Source organism: Labrus mixtus, chromosome 7, assembly GCF_963584025.1.
Source record: "Labrus mixtus chromosome 7, fLabMix1.1, whole genome shotgun sequence".
NCBI classification, from domain to species: Eukaryota; Metazoa; Chordata; class Actinopteri; order Labriformes; family Labridae; genus Labrus; species Labrus mixtus.
The window spans coordinates 10664618-10683331 of NC_083618.1; the positions used below are offsets into that span (position 1 = coordinate 10664618).

At 40.1% G+C, this 18714-nt stretch overlaps 3 protein-coding genes across 3 annotated transcripts; 1 reads left to right on the forward strand and 2 right to left on the reverse strand.

The window, feature by feature from the left end:
* Positions 1-317: 317 nt before the first annotated feature.
* On the reverse strand, positions 318-3880 carry zgc:112334 (uncharacterized protein LOC619199 homolog). Its single transcript, XM_061041856.1, has 11 exons — positions 3795-3880; positions 2726-2833; positions 2534-2630; positions 2326-2460; positions 2055-2253; positions 1818-1949; positions 1547-1646; positions 1276-1447; positions 1007-1151; positions 876-930; positions 318-795 (listed from the first exon to the last, which is right to left on the reverse strand). The coding sequence occupies exons 1-11, from the start codon at positions 3834-3836 to the stop codon at positions 649-651; spliced, it is 1332 nt and encodes a 443-aa protein (XP_060897839.1). The 5' UTR covers positions 3837-3880; the 3' UTR covers positions 318-648.
* A 1921-nt stretch (positions 3881-5801) lies between these two features.
* Positions 5802-11293, forward strand: LOC132977903 (transmembrane protein 43). The gene is made up of 12 exons (XM_061042823.1): positions 5802-5914; positions 6689-6835; positions 6977-7111; positions 7206-7300; positions 7425-7474; positions 8319-8388; positions 8480-8550; positions 8647-8774; positions 8881-8955; positions 9807-9908; positions 10071-10188; positions 10293-11293. Exons 1-12 carry the CDS (start codon positions 5897-5899, stop codon positions 10493-10495), a joined length of 1212 nt encoding a protein of 403 aa, XP_060898806.1. The 5' UTR covers positions 5802-5896; the 3' UTR covers positions 10496-11293.
* Positions 11294-12025: 732 nt separating this feature from the next.
* LOC132977904 (rho-related GTP-binding protein RhoA-B-like) lies at positions 12026-18200 on the reverse strand. The gene is made up of 5 exons (XM_061042824.1): positions 18085-18200; positions 17004-17161; positions 14180-14300; positions 13706-13836; positions 12026-12771 (listed from the first exon to the last, which is right to left on the reverse strand). Exons 2-5 carry the CDS (start codon positions 17157-17159, stop codon positions 12598-12600), a joined length of 582 nt encoding a protein of 193 aa, XP_060898807.1. The 5' UTR covers positions 17160-17161; positions 18085-18200; the 3' UTR covers positions 12026-12597.
* Between the last annotated feature and the right edge of the window lie 514 nt (positions 18201-18714).

Below are 18714 nucleotides of genomic sequence, written 5' to 3' on the forward strand. Positions count from 1 at the left end.
CAACATGTCGTTCCCATGCAGGGGACTGCATGCATACTTTACACAATGATAATAGAAGACTGGCAGCGATTAGGAAATAACACATAAAAACATGTTTGATAATAACGCTGTTGCGGAGGCTATAATCCTCCGAGCGGACAGACAAATCCGACCTTGCCCACACATCATTCCCCACTCTGTGTCTCCCTGGTTTCTGACTATCTACTGTCCTGTCTCTAAAATGAAGGCATACAAGCCCAAAAAAAACCTAAGTACTATGTTGCAAAAATGTGTATTGATAGATTCAAAGTATTACAGTTCCAAACACCAAAAAAATGCAAACAACATTGAAATCACAGTTTACAGAATGTCAAATCACGACACAGTACAAGTAGCACCCTTTGCTTTACAACTGACAACATGTCACATTCCCCCTTTTACTCATAAATTGATGTCAGAGGATGTTATGTAAAGTGTCCATCAGTATTTATAAACGAATCCTATTCATACACATTCACACACCACTGGCTATTAAGGGTTCAGTGTCTTGTCAAAGGACAATTCGACCTGTGTACTGGGGGAACTGGGATCAAACAGCCAATCATTCGATCAAAAGACAGCTGACTCTACTAAGGAGTCCCTGCCATGGAAGTATGTTGACAGTGTCTCTCAGTCATCATCAGAGGTGTGAGATTGGTGTCTCTGCGACCTTCTGAAGCACAGCTCTGCTCCTGTGATCCGCAGGTACATTTCTTTAATGTCCTCAACTTCAGACACAAAGTGGTTTGTTTCATCATATGAGCGGGACACAAAAATCTAGAGGAGAAACATGACTACGTTTAAAAAAAAATACATCCATGTACATAGAGATAAATCTGCTTGAGCGATCTCATTACCTGACTATTTTTTCCATCTTCATTGGGAACTAGCAGGTCGCTTACTGAAGCAAACCTAAAGGGTGAGAGGAAATGAGGTCAAATGATATTTTACAAACGGCCAAAACGAATGTCTTAGTAACGAGATTTACTTTTGAATGATAGGCTCGAGAAGCTCCAGTGCTGGCTGGATTTCTTTCTCAGGGTTGTTTGTTTCTACAGTTGTGCTAACTGTGGCGATGTACAGCCCATCTGATGCCACGCTGTGCGTGTAGGACACCACAGAAATGTAAACATCTGCACAGACAAAAGAGAAGAGGATTTACTGAGAATTATAAGTCGGTGTGATCAGCTTTTCTGATCTAATCTGAATCTTTGCAACCCACATGCAAGTATGGTTTGACATGAAAAAACATACTACCGGATTTCCTGTGAAGTTGTGTTTGAGGGATGATGATCTGACAGGAGTTTGCCTCGTGGGTGTTTTTAACTGGATGATTTAATAAACAGATGACTCTTATCACATGACCTGCTTTCCTCACTCTGTTAGGGACGTAGCTGGGGTCGCAGATGAGCTGTTGACACTGGAACAGCTGTTGTAGAGAGAGAGAGAGACAAAAGGGACTGAATCACTGAGGACACAACTGTGCTGCTGCATTTCCAACCCCTTGTCTACATTAAGTAGCTCTTGCCTTCCCCTCAGATTTCACAGCTTTCACTTTGCCGTTGTCCATCAAGACCTCTTCCACTGCTCTGTTCATCAGGAAGGTTCCTCCATATTCTGCACTCAGTCTGAAACACACAGATTCAACACAACTCATTAAAACTCATTAAAAGTGACATAATAACATCTGGAAAGTCATCTTTTGACATTAAAATGCATCATGACATCTGTTTTGATGAGTGTATTCTCATTTCAAGTTAACTACTGAAGTTTTTTCAAGATCCAAGATTTTCTGTTACCGGGCAAATCCTTGCGGTAGTTCTCCCAGCCCATACACAGGGTACAGGTATGGACTGGTGTTGTGGCGGGTCAGAGACTCAGAGTACAGCCTGATCCGTCTGATGGTTTCCAGACACGGCTGATCCAGATAACTACAGGGAGGCCAGAGGACAGTAAATCAGTCCAGGCAGGTTTTTAATTCAAGGATCAGCTGTCATTATTTGTTATCTGGTTAATTTGGAATTCTTGTGTCTGACCTTTCGTTGCTGTGTAAGGCAATGGCATGACCTGTGAACTCCTGAACGTCTTGTCCCAAGTCAAATCGACAAAACAGGTCCCGTGCTGTGGTTTTGTTAGGGTCCACGTTGTGGTAGGTTCGAGGGTTCCTAATGTCAAAGTTTTGGGCCAAGTGCAGCAGCTTCCTGAACCTCCTCTTGTCAAACATGCCCATCAGATCTGAAAGGTATGCTTTAGTGAATGATATTTAATAGAGATATGAGCGTGCGTATGCAGGTGTTTGCTTATCACCTGAAGTTTGGGCCTCTTCCTCTGTGCCGGGGACTTTATGCACTTTCCCCGCTTTGTAAACATAGCTGCCTTCAACAACTTTGAAGTCCAAATATCGAGTAACCTCAGTGTGCACCAGGATTCTCACAAGCTCACCTAGTGCAAACACAACAGAGGGTTCAAGTAATGCACATACTCACACTAAAATAGAACAAAACAAAACACTCACCATTTGCAAGAAAAAACTTGGGGATGAGGTCAATATTCCACTCTTTTCCACGCCCTAATGACTTGGCACAGCCAGGAACTTTGAACTTCTTGTACAGCTGTAATGTATAAAAAATAAAGAATAGTATAACACAATCAAATCAGCATTGTAGCAGCAGCTGCTTTTGTGTTGTTTGTGTATGTGTGAATGCACCTGCTCGAGGGGGGAAATGGACGCACTCTCTCCTCCGTAGTAAGGATTCTTATCGATGTGAAGAACCTTTTTCCCATTTTGAGACAATAAAGCGGAGAGGACGCATTCCTGACACAGACGGATATTCACAATAACGTGCCGTAGTTAGCAGTTTGTCAATCATCAATCTTTATTTGTATATGGCCAATTGACAACAAATGTTATCTCAAGACACTTTACAAAAAGAGCAGGTCTGGACCGTATTCTTTGTCATAGTATTTACAAATACCCAATAGTAATCCCCCATGAGCACAGCACTAAGCAACATTTAGCAAAACAAAGAACCCACTGTAGCGACACAAACAGCCTTCTTCAGGGTGAAGTCACAGCACACAATCAGCTACTTAAATACATACCATTTCTGGTTGTCTGGTATCTGAGTTTCTGTGTTTTCCTCCAAAGAGAAACTTCATCGTACTACTTTGTCTGAATTCAGAGCACTCCAGACTCTCATTTTGTTTGTTTCAATGAATAAAACAAATGTATTACAATTCCAGTAATAATGGGTTAAGTATCAGTGTACAGTATTAGTATTAACAGCTATGATTATGGTCTGATATTAATATTAGCAACTATAATGATAATGAAATGAAGAGGACTGATTATGTCAATTAAAGAAGTTAAAGTTAAGCAGCTCTTCAATCGCTCATTCAATTTACAGATTAAGGCCAGCATAATGACATCATCGTGGTAAGTCCCTTAATATGACTGAATGAAAAGGCTTTTACTCATTCACTGAAAGAAACTCAACCATCATGTTTACTAAAAACATGTCTAAATTGATCTTAGTTTGGGTATTAATTAAAGCATCTTGTGAGAGTAGAAAAAAATGTCTGCATTTAAAATGCAAAGATACCCTTAATTACAATTACCCATGACACTTTTCTACATGCACTAAGGAGACTTTTCCTCATTGGCAGTGTTAGTGAACCTAAAGTATTTGTAGCAGTGAAGTAAAAGATGGTTGAAATGTTTTCCCTTTTTGTCTCTTTCGATTGTTTATATTTTTCAATCTTATAGGTTGTCTTACCTTCAGTCCAGTTCCGAGCACAATAATATCGTACTCCTGCATCCTATCAGTCTCTTCACCTGATGAACAGCCTCGCTGAGTCTCAGTGCTTTTCCTGCATGCCTGAGTGTGTGTGCGTGTGTGTGTGTGTATCAGCAGCGCATATGTGTAACAGAGAGAGACACATTAGTGTTGATGATTTGTGACAGTAAATACTTTGTGTTCTAATTTTGAATAATCGTCTTATGGATCACACATATGCTTGTTTGTGTTTGTGTTTGTGTGTGTGTGTGTGTGTGTGTGTGTGTGTGTGTGTGTGTGTGTGTGTGTGTGTGTGTGTGTGTGTATTTGTGTTTTGTAAAACTGTGTTTTGTAAAACTGTGTTTTTTTGCATTTTATTTAAGATTTTTGCATTGTGTGAAATATTTTTCCTTTCATGAAATATGTTCATATAAATGTTTTTGTCGTTGACCTTCAGGGCCCACATGAACTGGCCTTTCTTTTTGTTGAAATAAATCTTGCTTCCCTTTATGTACTGGAAAAATAAAAATTGAAGCAGTTTTCCTTTCTGTTTTGGATTATTGTGATGTTATTTGCGGACGTACAGCCAGAACTACTCTAAAACCTTTTTGATACAGCGTATCACTCTGCAGTAAGATTCATTACCAGGTGTAGATATGGATGCATCACTTTCTTCTACCAAAGAAAACTGGCCTGCCTGCTCTAGCAATAAGGAGACATTTTGTAAAGCACTTTTAAATAAAATACCCCCTTATCTCTCAACTCTGCTTTCATTTAACATGGGCAGCCACAATATGCTACCAGTGATGGCTCAGCCTGCAGGTTCACAAAATCCACACACAGCTTGGAAGATCTGCTTGTTGGCCAATGTTCTTGGAATTTTTGTTTTTAAGCAAACCACTATAATAACACTTAGACAATCTGATCTTATTTATTTGTACTTTTTTTGCTTTTAATATTTTAATAGGTGTAAGAGATCATCTTAAACACATTAACATCCCAAGCGTATTAGTTTTAGATGGGTTGCACTACCAATTATAACCAATTATGAAAGGATTGTGAAGAGTCCTGTTCTCTTATCAGGAGAATAAACTTGATCAACTTCAGTTTTCCTACCAGGCAGTGAGAGGTGTGGAGGATGCAAAGCTTTTTTTGAATAACTAACAAACATACAAACATTTAGAAAAGCTATCAAGTCATGCTCGGCTCTTGTTTGCTGATTTTTCATCAGCTATGACTACCATGCAGCCTTATCCTAAACAGAAAAAAATGTGCTGTTGGTTATGGACTTTCTGACTGACAGAACGCAGAGGGTGTCTTTAAATTGTCACTTGTCAGACTCCCTTACCATGTCCACCTGCTCCCCACAAGGATACGTCCCCCTTCCCCCTCCTCTTCATTATGTACAATGATGCTTGCAAGAGCGCTCAGGAGGGCAGCTACCTGGTCAGATTTTTGAGATGACACTGCTCTGCTAGTCTAGTCTCAGACCATGGGGAGGCTCTACCTGATTGTATTTCTTGGTGTGTTAACAACTTATTAAACTTGAGCGTTTCTAAAACAAGGGAACTAGTCTTTGATTTTAGACTTAAGAGAGAGGCAGCCATGGAGTGAATCGTTGAGATGTTAAGATTGTACAAATACTTTTTTGGATGATCAGCTCAAATTTGATGTGAACACTGAGGCTATTGTAAACAAGAGGACACGGAGAATTCACCTTTTAAACATCCATCTGATCTTTGTGTGGTGTGCAATCTAGCAGAAACAATTGAACTCGTTCTTATTAATTGTAGGAAGTATTAAACACATAGACAGAGCACGATGTCAGAAATGGAGCGAGACGGATTTAAAAAGTATTTTGGAGTGTGGTGAAAGAGGGAGAGGCCGTAGATGCCTGTTTAATTCTCTTTTGAGAACAGGTGTGTTGAGGAGGATTAAGACATGTGAGGGGTAGTTACGATCCAGCAGATGGCAGTAATGCAACTTCCTGGAAAGCCAGATGCCACTGAACACCAAAGATAAGAAGAAGAAGAAGAAGAAGAAGAATATCTTCCAAACTTCCAACATCACCAATAAACCGAGGACTAGAACCGAACTGAAACATGTCTTCAGCACAGACAGTAAGTAATCCATTTCTCGTGCTCAAGATCGTTTACATTTCCGGTTGTCAGATATGAGTATGCAGCTGAAGTTACTGCACATACATATCACTGACGTGTTTTTCAGCAAGTTTCATCAGACCTTACTGTAGCCTAAAAGTCATCTTCAACTTAAGTGTAATCATTTTAACGTGCTGGTTGAGTCTGTGTGTTAAATGAACACTTTAGAGAAAGCTGAAAAACACCAGCTTGTCACAGGTCACACGTGACTTTATCCATAGAAAACCTGAAAAAGAGGTTTGGGAGTAAGTTTAGCACAAAACAAAAGAGGTGTGTCAGGTGTTCACGCCCTGCTCCCCTGACAAGCTGCAATGAAATAACATAAATCACCTTCCACATGCCTTCCTGTAATGAAGGCTATTTTCTAGATACATTAATCTGTTTTAAATGATGTGAAAGTAGATAAACAGTATGATCTAACTAACTTGTCATTAAAGATTTCCACATCTGTGTGGTAATAACAGTTAAGGTTAAGTTTTCACCTCAAAGTGACTGGTGAATAGCCCTTCTGTAATTAATGAAGTCGTCTGAATCTGAATCAAAGCATTGATGTCAGTGACAGGAGCTGCCATTGTCACATGTTCTTTCAGATTTAAACCCACTACCCAGATAAACTGACATTTGGCCGCATTTCATCAAGTCTTACTCTTGAAGTCCATTATATCGTTCATCGGTCCTCCAGAAATGTGGCTGTTTGTTTGTTTGGCCTCTGATTATCTTGCCTGTTTGTCTCAGTTTTCAGATCTAGACCCAAACAAGCACAAACGTGTGTCCGTCAAGTCCAACCCCGGATTCCTGGAGCGTTTAGGTGAAACAGCAGGGGGGACAGTCTTGGGCATAGGACTGTTTTTCCTTTCGATTTATGTTCTCTTTACCAATGAGGTAAAAAAAAAACAACAACAACAACACACAGTGGAAAACAAGTTGCATTCACGTGTTACATTACACATCAAAGCTAATGTACACTGTTAAAGTCAGATTGGTGCGTTAGCAGACTTAAGGACCTTGCATGCTCACTTACAGGGACGGGCTCTGCGAACAGCATCTTCTCTGGATGAGGGTTTGTCTCAAGTCGTATCGTTGGAGTCTTTCTCCAGCCTCAACCAACAGAACAACAACCATTTAGTTCATCTGTCTGCAAAGCTTCACACCTCACAGGTAGATTGATCATTGTCTGACCACTACTTGACCAGTGATTAGCTGAAACAATCATAATATTATTCAATGATCTTCTGCATGTGTGTCTGTGTAGCCCCTGTATGACCCCAACTACAGAGTGGAGGTGCAGGCGGTGAAGCTGCAGAGGCAGGTGGAGATGTATCAGTGGGTGGAGTACCATGACAGCAAGTGAGTCTTTCATCATGCCCATCAGTCTGTCGACATTCACGGTTGAGTGAGGTGTAAATAAAAAAAACAGTGAACAGAGTTTTTTTAGACTGAGGTGGGTTTGTTACTGTGTGACCAATTTCAGGGACTACCAGGAGAATGGCGAGACCAAAACTGAGACGACATACACCTACAGTGAGTATTTCTTTCCATTCATCTGCCCTTTAACACCCTGCTTGTAACACCCGCCAGTGTTATAACAGCACACAAACGTAATAATCCACAAACGTAATACAGATCTGCAGCTTTTATCCGACTCTGTCCTCCATTCACAGACATCAGTTTAAGTTGACTTCATGTCATTTATTAGTCATTTGTAAGCCTTTCATTTGTGGTCAGACTGTCTTAAATCCTAAAATATGTTAATTTTTTAATTATTATTCAAAGAATGCTAGACTGTTATAAATGTATATTCAAGTTTTTGGCTTTCGACATGCAGACATATTTTGTTTAAATAGTTCATAGGCCATTAAATCGCTTTCTTTTTGGACCAAACGCACTCATTCATCCTCCCTTCTGCTGAACAGATGAACCTGCAGCAGAGAAATCCTTATTAAACAAATCTATTTAAATAAGACACGTACATGCCTCAAAACAATTCAGTGAACTGACATGGAGTGACAAAGCTGTGTGCCTGTTTGAGAGAGAGAGAGAGAGAGAGAGGGAGATAAGGTGGACTTGTTAATGCACAGCCTATATTACATTCAATGTTTCTGTAAGTTATTTATAATATACTCAGAGCGCTGCTTTGACATGTTTTGACCCGCTCTGCCCAAACCTGGAATTTTTTCTAATGAGCTGACTTGAACCTATTAGCAGGTGTAAAGTGTAAGTAAATAAAAAACAAATCCCTGCAAAGATAATAGCTATTGCATTTGCAGGAAATGTTGTATTAAGCTTGAAGTGGGTAACTGCTTTTACGTTTGTGTGAAATGTATTGACTGTATTTGAAGCTTTATATGTGATTCCTCTTCTTTAGACACCGAGTGGAAATCAGAGCTGATCAACAGTCGTAACTTTGACAAGGAAATTGGTCACCAGAACCCAAGGTATTCTGATGGTTTTAAAGTTATTCTGTTTTATTGTGTTAAATTAAAAAAAAGTGAGCAGGTCATCTCTAAAGACATGTTTGAATCTCAGTGCCATGGCGGTGGAGAGTGTCACAGTGGTGGCTCCTGAGGTCAGAGTTGGAGCTTTCATTCTCTCCAAAGGTATCTGAACACAAAGACACAAACATACAAGAATGACACAGAGACTGTATTTCATGTCACTCATGATTCATCCGTTCATCGCGCGCTCTTCCTCAGGCCTTGTGGAGCAGATTAATGACTTCCAGACGCTGAGTTTGAAGGATTTTCCCGCCTCTTACGTGGACCCTTTTCTATCCATTGATGACGATTACTTCTATCACACTCAGTCCCCTCGCAGGCCGGAGGTAGGTGCTCCAATGTAAAAATCTCACACATACAGAGATGTCGGCCTCTGTTTTTTTTTACGAGTCAAATTTGTGTTATTATTGAGGTTTTTTTTTTATCCATTAGGTTGGGGATGTGCGTGTAAGATTTTCCTATGCTGGACTGAGTGGCGAGACGTCTATCCTCGGCCCCACTAAAACTGTGAGTTGCTTTGGCACATGAGCAATCACAGTATTCATCTCACTCATGGTTACAGTACAACATCATGTTACTGACTCAAAGCATTCTCTGCATCATGTATTTCCACTGTGACCCCACTATAATCTACATGTCTTGGTATTTATCATACTCTCGACCGTTGCTATGCGGTCTTTTTAAATTGCAGCTGTAAGAATTGAAAGTATTGCTGACTTATTATCATGATCAGTTCATCTGTTGATTCGTTTCACTCTAAATGTTTTGCTCTATAAGGTGTAGTAAGGCCCTGCGTTCAGTTAAACGGTGAAGTGATTCTCTCTGCACAAAGACAACACTATAAAGATTAGTAGCGAGTACATAAGATGTACAGCCTGCACTAGAGAACCGGGGGATATTTTGCATAGCGGTAGGAAAAAAAATCGATTCATGTAAACATCGAGATTCTTATCTTCTGAGATTTGAAATAGATTCATAACTTCCAAAAATCAAAAACCTGTTTCATTAGCTAAGTGGTAAGGCTAGCTCTTTAACTCAGCGAAATGCCAATTGGAGCAGCAAGAAATTCAGCCAGTCTCACAGATGACTGGAGTAGATCCTGAAGTATGTACTAATTGAAAAATAGACTTTGAATCCATGGATCCATGAATCCAGAATTGGTTTGAATCGAAAATAGATTCTTAATCGAATCGTGACCCCAAAAAAAAAAAAAAAATGCTTGTTATTTTTTTTTACCGCGTAGTACTCCAGTAATTATTTCAGCCCTCACTGGAACTTTTACTTGTTGTAGAGCCAATACTATTCAAGCTTATAGAGATATTCCTCTTCAGACACTGGTAAACGTTATCTGTTTTCAGGTCAGTGTCGTGGCCATGCAGAGAGGAGAGCAGCTGATGCCTTTTAAAACCAGGTCAGGAGACACTCTGGAGATCTTGTACCAGGAAGAGCTCTCTGCAAAGGTCAGAGTGGACTTCACTTCACTTCATTCGTTTGACACAGCAGTGGGGTGTTTGGTCAATACCTTTTTGTTTTTGGGGGTAAACAAGTAGTCATTTTCTATATGTGTGTAGTTATATTCCACTTGGTTCTGGAGGTTTGATGCAGTGGTTTTCTTTCTATAGGAGGTTTTTGAGAAAGAACACCAGTCCAACAGTCTGAAGACGTGGGGACTGAGGGCTGCAGGCTGGGCGCTCATGTTCCTGAGTATACAGCTGACCATGCGCATCATCTACACTTTGGGTAAACATTTACTCACTGATTCAGTACATTTATATACGTTCGTGGATTTCTCTTCCTGTATCTCTCATGTGTGCCCCTCTCTGTTTGTTTTTTTTTGCCGACAGTGGATTGGGTTCCTGTTCTCAGAGATCTGGTGTCTGTGGGGCTGAAGATATTTGCCATATGCATCTCCTGCTCTCTGTCTCTGCTCACCATCGGAGCAGGCTGGCTTTTTTACCGACCTCTGATGGCTGTGGCTCTGGGAGCACTAGCTCTGCTTCCGGTGTTTCTCGCCCGCTCAGGGCTTCCAGCCAAGAAAAACGAATGACTAGTGAAGTGAATGTAAAAACATTTCCTGATGCTCGGCTGTAGCCATCCATCAGAGGTGTCAAGCATTACGTTTCTACTGCAGGGCTACGCACCACACGGTACTCACTTAAGGCAATATGGTCACTTTGTTGTGATCATATGTCTTGTTTAAATATGTACAATAGTAGTTTAAAACGAATTCATTAAGTGTTTCAACAAGTGAATATTATCATTTTACTATCTTATTTTATCATCTTTAAGTAGTTCATGTGGGGTGTTTCCCTTTATCATCCTGAAATATATTTATGGATAAAAAATAAACAACACTCTACACAAGGCTTATGTTTCCTGTCAGGCAGAAGAGGAGGCTTTATTGTCGCCTTCTTTTGATGTTTTTGATTTAATTCAATGTGGCCTGACAATATTGTCTCCACCTATGCATGTCCTACCTGTTTTCTTCCTTCCTATTTTGCAGCCAAAAGAGCAGAGAACCATTTGTACTTTCTTCATTGTGCACAATAAGTTCTATTATTTATTGTAAATTTGATTCACCGAAGATCTCTCGCTCTTTTTACCTGTGCAGATACAGGCTAATACACAGACCTGCAGTTTTTTCTCGAGGAACTACCTGACCTCCATACGCAATCAACCTCTGATCAGCTGCACCTGTGGGCTCATTTTCAAAAGCCTGAATCAAGCTCCTCCCCCTTTTCTCTCAAACTTCAGCTGGGATCAGAAGCATGGTTTATGTCACCATTTTTCCTTCTCTTTGTGAATTTGTTTTAAATTGTTTTGCTATAAAGATTATTTTTTTTGATTCATAGTTGTTTTTTTGGACTGGTCTCTTTATTTAATAGGACAGTGGATAGAGTAAGAAACCAGGGAGAGAGGGTGGGGAATGACAAGCGGGATAGGAGCCACTGGTTGGACTAGAACCCAAGCCATCCGCATGGAGAACTGCATCCCCGTACATGGGGTGCAACCTAGAAACCGCTAGGCCATCTGCAGCCACTGACTGAGTTTTTCACTCCTTTACGTTGCCTCCCCTTAACCTGGGTCATAACACATACCCACTGTGTAGGCTGTCTTCACAGATTATGTGTTTCTTCCTAATCTGCATCACAAAGCCCCCTGTATGGACAAGAACACCAATGTTTGCAAAATTCCAAAGCACTGTGGATCTTTATTTTCTTGTATTAATGTTACGCAATGTATGCAAAAAAAAAAAAAAGAAGCACTTTTGAATTTATCACCATACGACCTAAATGACTCCTGACTCAGGGCTTCAAGAAATGTTTAAGAAGTAAAAGTAAATATCCTGTTTCTGTTAGGCTGTGTTGCAACAATATAAAAAGGAAGCAGCATGTACTAGAACTCTGATGCCCACAAAATCCGATGAGCGGATTAAACTTGGATGGAAATAAAAGGCTTGTAAAGTAGGCAGTGCATGCCAAAATGTGTTCTCTTAAGAAACCTTTTCCAGGGCCGTGCATGCTCTTTTTTTCTGTATCTATACCAAAGTCAGTGTTTAACAAGAAGGTTGTACAAGTTGTCAAGATTCTTACAAAGTAATTTATTACACAAAACACTAAGTTTCCATTTGCGTTTAACAAAATGAGTTTCCAGTCTCATAATGTGCATGTAATCATTATGCATATAAGATTTGTATGTGAAGCACACAAACCAAATTAGACTTAATGTGTGCGTCTGTTTGTTGAAATAATTAAAACGACTATGGGTCACAGTGTGCAGGTTCTTCACCCCGGTTGCTGTGGATCATTCCTTAGATCAGCAGGCAGGGCTTAAGCACTTAACTGTAGTTGGCAGGTGTGACACAATAGGTCCCCTGGCTGATATCTTCAATTACATTGTACATGTCGATAAAGGAGCTTTCATTATGGCAAATTTACTAATTTTTAAAGTACAAAAAAGTATTTTCCATAACCTTGAAATTGAATACTGACAGAACCTGACTACTTTTGCTTAAGACAAAATAAGTAAAAGCGTTACACCTTTAGTAAAAACTGGGGAGAACAGTCTTTTTTGTGAATGTGTTTCGGGGGACAGGTTTGACCTAATGCTCCTTCTCCCCCTTGTAGGAAGCGGTCCACGTGCCACCGTTTACAGCAGGGCACATTTATTGCTCTTCTTTCCCCGCTTGGCCTGTAGTGCAGCCCTGGTGGCCATCTCGAAAACTTCCCTCACGCCATCCTTTGTTTTTGCAGAGCACTCCATGTATCCAAAGGCACAGATCCTGTTCGCCATGTCCCGTCCATCCTCAGGTTTCACAGGTTCCTAAAAGGAAATGTCAAAAGAGGTCAGTGTTTTTCCTGGCTCAGAATGGGCCTATGGGAGTTGACTATACGTGTAAAAGCAAGCATTTGACCTGTGTATGAGTCTGTCTTACATTATTTCACAGAAATTTATGCATTTTCCTGTAATTTCTGAACATTTTCTAAACAAATTTGCCATTATGCTTGAGTAAATGATCCCCAATTAAATCTGGTTAAGATTTTTTCTTATTGCAACAGTGAAACAGGGGAGGGGAGGGATTTTGAGGGAGATGGGTCTAATGAGGTTGGGAGAGGGGAGGTGCATTTCACACTCTTCCTATGATAGCTGATCTTTTGCTTTTTTGTAGCTGCAGCTATGTCAAACACGGTTGTTTTAACAAGACTGTTGGGATAAACATTTACCCACCATGTAGTGGATAGCTCTTTGAAATTAACTCTAAACTAAACTAAAAATACAGACAACTGAGGCCTATACTACAAGTTTAACATACCCCGGGTATCTTTAGGTTGTCCAGCTTCACTAACCCAAACAAATGACATCGCTCTAAGCAGTCACAACAAGCTGTTTATCAATGTGAGTAGGCAATCTAGAGTTTCTATGAGTGCATTCTCATGAGGCCGGGCATACACTGTGATTTCAGGATGATTCTAACCCAATCTTTGAGATGCAAGTGTCGTTTTGCCATTCAGTGTACAGGGGGGGCTTTAGAGGACGCTGCTCCTCTGTGATCAAAAGATCTGTGTGACCTGCAGTGTAACAGCGCTTTGAGAAGTCAGGCGACCAGAAAAGTGCTATACAAGCTTAAGTCCATTTACCACAGTAGGAAGTGAGCCACCTTTGTAGCCCAGAGATAACCTGAGATGACCCCAATCATTGAAAATCCGGCACCATGAAGGCGGTTAAGGCGTTTGTTTTGGGGTTTTGAGATATTTACCTGCTTCATTTTGGCAAGTTCCCGGCGGGTGTGCTCATCATTGCGCAGGTCCTTTTTATTTCCGACCAGTATAATGGGAACGTTAGGGCAGAAGTGTTTCACTTCAGGTGTCCACTTCTCAGGGATGTTCTCTAAATAAGATCACAAAAACACAATCAAACAGGATACAGGAAAAATGTAGGTGAGCCCAGCAAAAGTACCACCATGAATTAAAAAATACATTGATTTGATTTTTGTGTTAGTAGCTGTGATGTACATGAAGAGACAAATAACAAACACATATTGTACCAATATGCTTCCATATTTTCAAATACTATGCCAGTTTAACTATATTGTTTGTGGCTGATTATTGCAAAGCCATAATAGGGGCTACCTGTAAACTCCAGGTGTTGCGTTTGCTTCTGCCCTTATTATTTAACATGATACTAGTCAATAAATGTACCGCAAACATTAAGCTCACTTTTTTTAACTTACCAAGACTGTCAGGGCTGTCGATGGAGAAGCACATAAGAATGACATCAGTGTCTGGATAGGAGAGCGGGCGCAGTCTGTCGTAGTCTTCTTGACCTGCTGTATCCCAGAGCGCCAACTCCACCTGCCACAATAGTTAAGAAGTGATGAACTACATCCCAAAAAAGTGTTCTGAGAGCTTCATTACTACAGGTTTGATAATATATTGACCTGATATGTGTACACATTTATATACTTTCATCCGTAATACTTAGGTGATAAAATACTTTTGGGTTGATATGAAAAAAGCCCACACATCCTATTTACAGGGACTCAGATGATCCATTTTACACAAAAAGACCCCCAACGTGCCAAAGACTCCCAGATAAGTAAAACATTTTGAATCAATGAACACCTACACTCATTCTCAGCTGGTACCACTTTTAGGGAGAGGGTATGTTAAAGGTTCTATATGTAACTTTTTACATGTATAAATCGTTTTTTTTAAATCGCACATTAATAAGCAAACGGTTAACTGATGTGAAAAAGTAGATGTTCACTGTCTGTGTTGCCTGTATAAAATTTTTACCCGGGTCGTATTTTCCACGAAAGCTCCAGGAAGTGACATTTTATACACATTCTCAACGTCCTCCTCACTCCGCTTACAGAGATCAACAGAACAAACTCATCACACTCTCCCGCTTCAGCCAGAGGCCGACTTCCACACACTTCTATCCGCCCTAGGAGCTCTCAAAGGCGGACAAACTCATCACACACTCCTGCTCTCAGCCAGTGCCTGCCAAGACTGTCGTTTGTAGGATGGAGAATGAATCTAATACGGAATCTGTTAGTACAAATAAACGACCGGCCTCAAGCACAACACAGACTCCTTCACAGGCTTTCACATGAGTATCACCACTTTCCTCCTCTGTAAACATTATGATGATGATGATGATGATGATGATGATTAATTTATTTTCGTGTCATGCACACAAAGTGCCCAACCCTCATGGGCTTATAAGACACCAAAGAATTCAGTTGCAGTGGTTCACATTTATAAATCATAACATTACAAAGTTGCCGGCTCCTGTCACAGTTCAGTCTTAAACAACGTGTTGTGTCTTTTTTCCCAGGCTTCACAAACAAAATCTGCTTTAACAAAAGTTCCTTTTTTAAAACACAACTCAAGTTTTTCATAATCGTCTAGCCAAAAGAAGTCAACATAATTTGAAGACATTCTTTTAAAAAGAACATCCCTGATGTCAGCATACATCGGGCAGTAAAACAAAAAGTGAATCTCGTTTTCAATTTCTCCTAACTCACACAACAAACAAACTCGGTCTTCCTCTGGAATGGAATTAAACCTGTCGGTCTCTACAGCTAAAGGCAATGTTCCTGAACGTAGCTGAGCGCAGAGGGATCTTTGTATTTTGGTTAAATTAAATTTAGCATAGGCTTCTACGCTGTAGCAATCCTTTATGAGACAGTATGTTCTTAGTTTTGGTTTGCACCATATATCCACAGACCATTTCTCTTTGTACATTAGAAACATATTATTTTTATCTCCTGAATATCACAAGTTAAGTTGTTTAGAAAAATAAAGGACATATTATTCTTATGGAATACAGATTTTATCTCCTTTGCCCATGGGTGACTATGGCAGACATCCCATATCTCCATTCACAGCGAGGACTGGCGTTCATTTATGGACTCCCAAGAAGGACCTCAGAGCTCTCTGATGTACAGAATTGCAAATTAGATGTTCCGTGAACCCCCAGACATCGGAGGCATAATCAGACACTGGACACTCACATGAATGATAGAGTTGTGTATAAATCTGAAATCCCAGATTACCACAGTGTTTAACTTTGTTCAGTACAGATCCCAGAGCTCGACCAGCTGACTGAATCAAAACACTCACAGCTTCTTTAAAAGTCATGTGTTCATCCAATGTCAAGCCAAGATATACTGATCAGCTTATGATAGCACTGTTGTGCCTAAATTAAAAATAACTGGACTTCTTACTAATGATTTTTTTCCACTAGTCTCCATTTCAAGCACCATTCTGCAACAATATTCAGCATAATCTGTAAGTCCTCTTCATGTTCAGCCAGTAGAACTACATCATCCGCATATAATAATATTCCAACAATCTGATCGTCCACTTTAACTCCCACTTTAGAGGTTTTAGGCTGGTAAATATCAAATGTTTCGCAGCCGATGATGATGCTCGTCTGTGTATTTACGAGCACGTATGACGAGCAAGTGAGCAACAGGTTACTGGTGCAGTTCGCCTAGCGGCCTGTTACATACCGCCCCTTTAAGAAAATATAACCAGCATTCACTAGCGTTATGTTTGTAGTGGCAATCTAACAACAAAAAGTGCCACTGGAGGGAATTTTAAGTCATTTCCAACTCATGGTGGGTAAAAAAGGGAATGTCCACTGTTTATTATGTTTGCAGTATTTATTTATCAACAATCTTAAAAACACCAACAAAAAGACGGGTGTAGGCCTATTCTGCATCAGACAAAACTAGCTCATAAACATAGACAAAGTCTAAATGCGCCGGACAACATCTTCACACACTTAAGATTGAAAAACTGTGTCGCTTCCACTAATTCCCTCTCCCCATTCACCCGTGTCTCCCCTTTCTACCTACCTGTGGCTGTAATTAACAACTATGCCCAGGTGCACAGGTGATGTTTGCAGCAGAAAACGTCCACACAACCATCCACACACACACACAAACAAACCACAACACACATGAAATTGGCGACAACAGTGTTCTTGACGATAGTTCACATTTATATTGGTGTGAAATGGGAGAGAAGTAAAATTATTCATACCTGTTTGCTATCAACTTCAATGTCGGCCACATAGTTCTCAAACACTGTGGGAACATAGACCTCTGGAAACTGGTCCTTACTGAACACGATGAGCAGACAGGTTTTCCCACAGGCTCCATCTCCCACTATGACCAGCTTTTTCCTGATCGCTGCCATAGCTGCAGAGAAGAAACAGGCAGAGGTTACATACAGTTTCATTCAAAACGCCAGGGAAGGAGGTCCGTGTAATTGTACTCAGCCATTATGCAACTACGAGCACCAACTTGGACCGTGAGAAACGATGAAAAGCTGTGAACATCTGTTTTGACAGACTCCGTCAGAAACCAACACCTGGGGCTAAATGTTTAACCTCATGTAACACCATGGCTGCTTACAGTCACTCACTCAAACAGTGAGTTTAGCATAAGAAACAAGTTGAGTCCACGCTTCAAATATGTTATTTTCAAATGTTTACTGAAACTATGTGGGACTAGGAGGAACCATCATTCATGAAACATTTCCGCTTCAGCGTGTCTGACCTATCCCCACTTTCCATCTGACAAATTACTCTGTTACACTTTTGTCACGGTTTTATAATTAACATTTTCAACATGAATAAGACACTAATTGTTGCTGGTAAAAGCTCGGAATAACTGCATATCAAGTTGACCTAGATAATAGTCAGCATGGAGGTTCTGTTTACAAAAGACTTGAAGCTAGCTACTGGAGCTAACAAGCCAGCGTTAAGAGCAAAGCTAGAAGTTCACATCTGTATGGTTTTATTCAAAAGTGGTAGATGGTACATGCTCTATATCTATGGCATAATGTGTCGAACCGTACGGTGTTTGTGTTTTTCTCTTAACTACTCATGAAAACTTCGCTTTTTTCTTTTAATTCACAACCCGGTAACACACAGCTAGCTGGCTAGCTTGGTACCCATCCTTAGCTTAACGGAAGTCAATGCGACTCGATAGCTGGCGAGCTAATCCAAAATATCGGAAGAAAATACAGGTTGCCAAATACATAAAACAGTAAAATGACCATTAAATAATATCGAAAAGATGCTACAACCATACTCTGCTTGTAAAGATAACACGCTCACCTAGTGGTTGGTTTAAAATCTATCCAAGTGACTTCCAAGTAGCGCTTTGTTGGCCTGCTGCTCCCTGACTGCGCTGCTGCTGCTGCTGCTGCCGGGGACTTAACAGGAGAGAGAGAGGAGGGGGACAACAATACACTGTTTTACTAACATTAACAATTATACCGAGGTAATGCAACACACTTACAATACTGCTGGTAAGTGTTTAACTCTAACAGCTAAAATTTATATTGTGTATGCTTCTACTCTTTATGTTAAAAAAATAAATAAAACTAAAATATAAACTCAGAATAACTCATGTTTTGTTATGATGTAAATTAATGGTGCAAAGTGACATTTACTCTTAGTACAACTTAACAAATCTGGTGATGTCCTGGCTCTTAATCAGTGGTGGTTCTAGACCACTTTTACTGAGGGGGCCAAACTGGGTCAAGTTGTTTTGTTAGAGGGGAACATTAAACCCAGGTGAAAAATAGACAAAGATGATCGCTTTAAAAAACATATAAATATTATGCCAAATAATAGCGCACATCATTAAATACCACAACATAAAATACCATTATTTATATTTGTTTCAGTAACAGAATTTAATTCTAGATTGTGAGTCCGGTTGTTGAGTCAAATACTGTGTTA

Excerpts from the sequence above, each read along its gene's own strand:
- LOC132977904 (XM_061042824.1), bottom strand. The coding sequence starts at position 17,159 with ATGGCAGCGATCAGGAAAAAGCTGGTCATAGTGGGAGATGGAGCCTGT. Across the intron at positions 14,301-17,003 it reads TTGAAGTTGATAGCAAACAG|GTGGAGTTGGCGCTCTGGGA; the intron begins GTATGAATAATT and ends CTATTGTGGCAG. Across the intron at positions 13,837-14,179 it reads CGACAGCCCTGACAGTCTTG|AGAACATCCCTGAGAAGTGG; the intron begins GTAAGTTAAAAA and ends GATCTTATTTAG.
- LOC132977903 (XM_061042823.1), top strand. Across the intron at positions 9,909-10,070 it reads AGGAAGAGCTCTCTGCAAAG|GAGGTTTTTGAGAAAGAACA; the intron begins GTCAGAGTGGAC and ends TTCTTTCTATAG. Across the intron at positions 10,189-10,292 it reads GCGCATCATCTACACTTTGG|TGGATTGGGTTCCTGTTCTC; the intron begins GTAAACATTTAC and ends TTTTGCCGACAG.
- zgc:112334 (XM_061041856.1), bottom strand. The coding sequence starts at position 3,836 with ATGCAGGAGTACGATATTATTGTGCTCGGAACTGGACTGAAG. Across the intron at positions 2,254-2,325 it reads GGAAGAGGCCCAAACTTCAG|ATCTGATGGGCATGTTTGAC; the intron begins GTGATAAGCAAA and ends CATACCTTTCAG. Across the intron at positions 796-875 it reads AAGATGGAAAAAATAGTCAG|ATTTTTGTGTCCCGCTCATA; the intron begins GTAATGAGATCG and ends TTTCTCCTCTAG.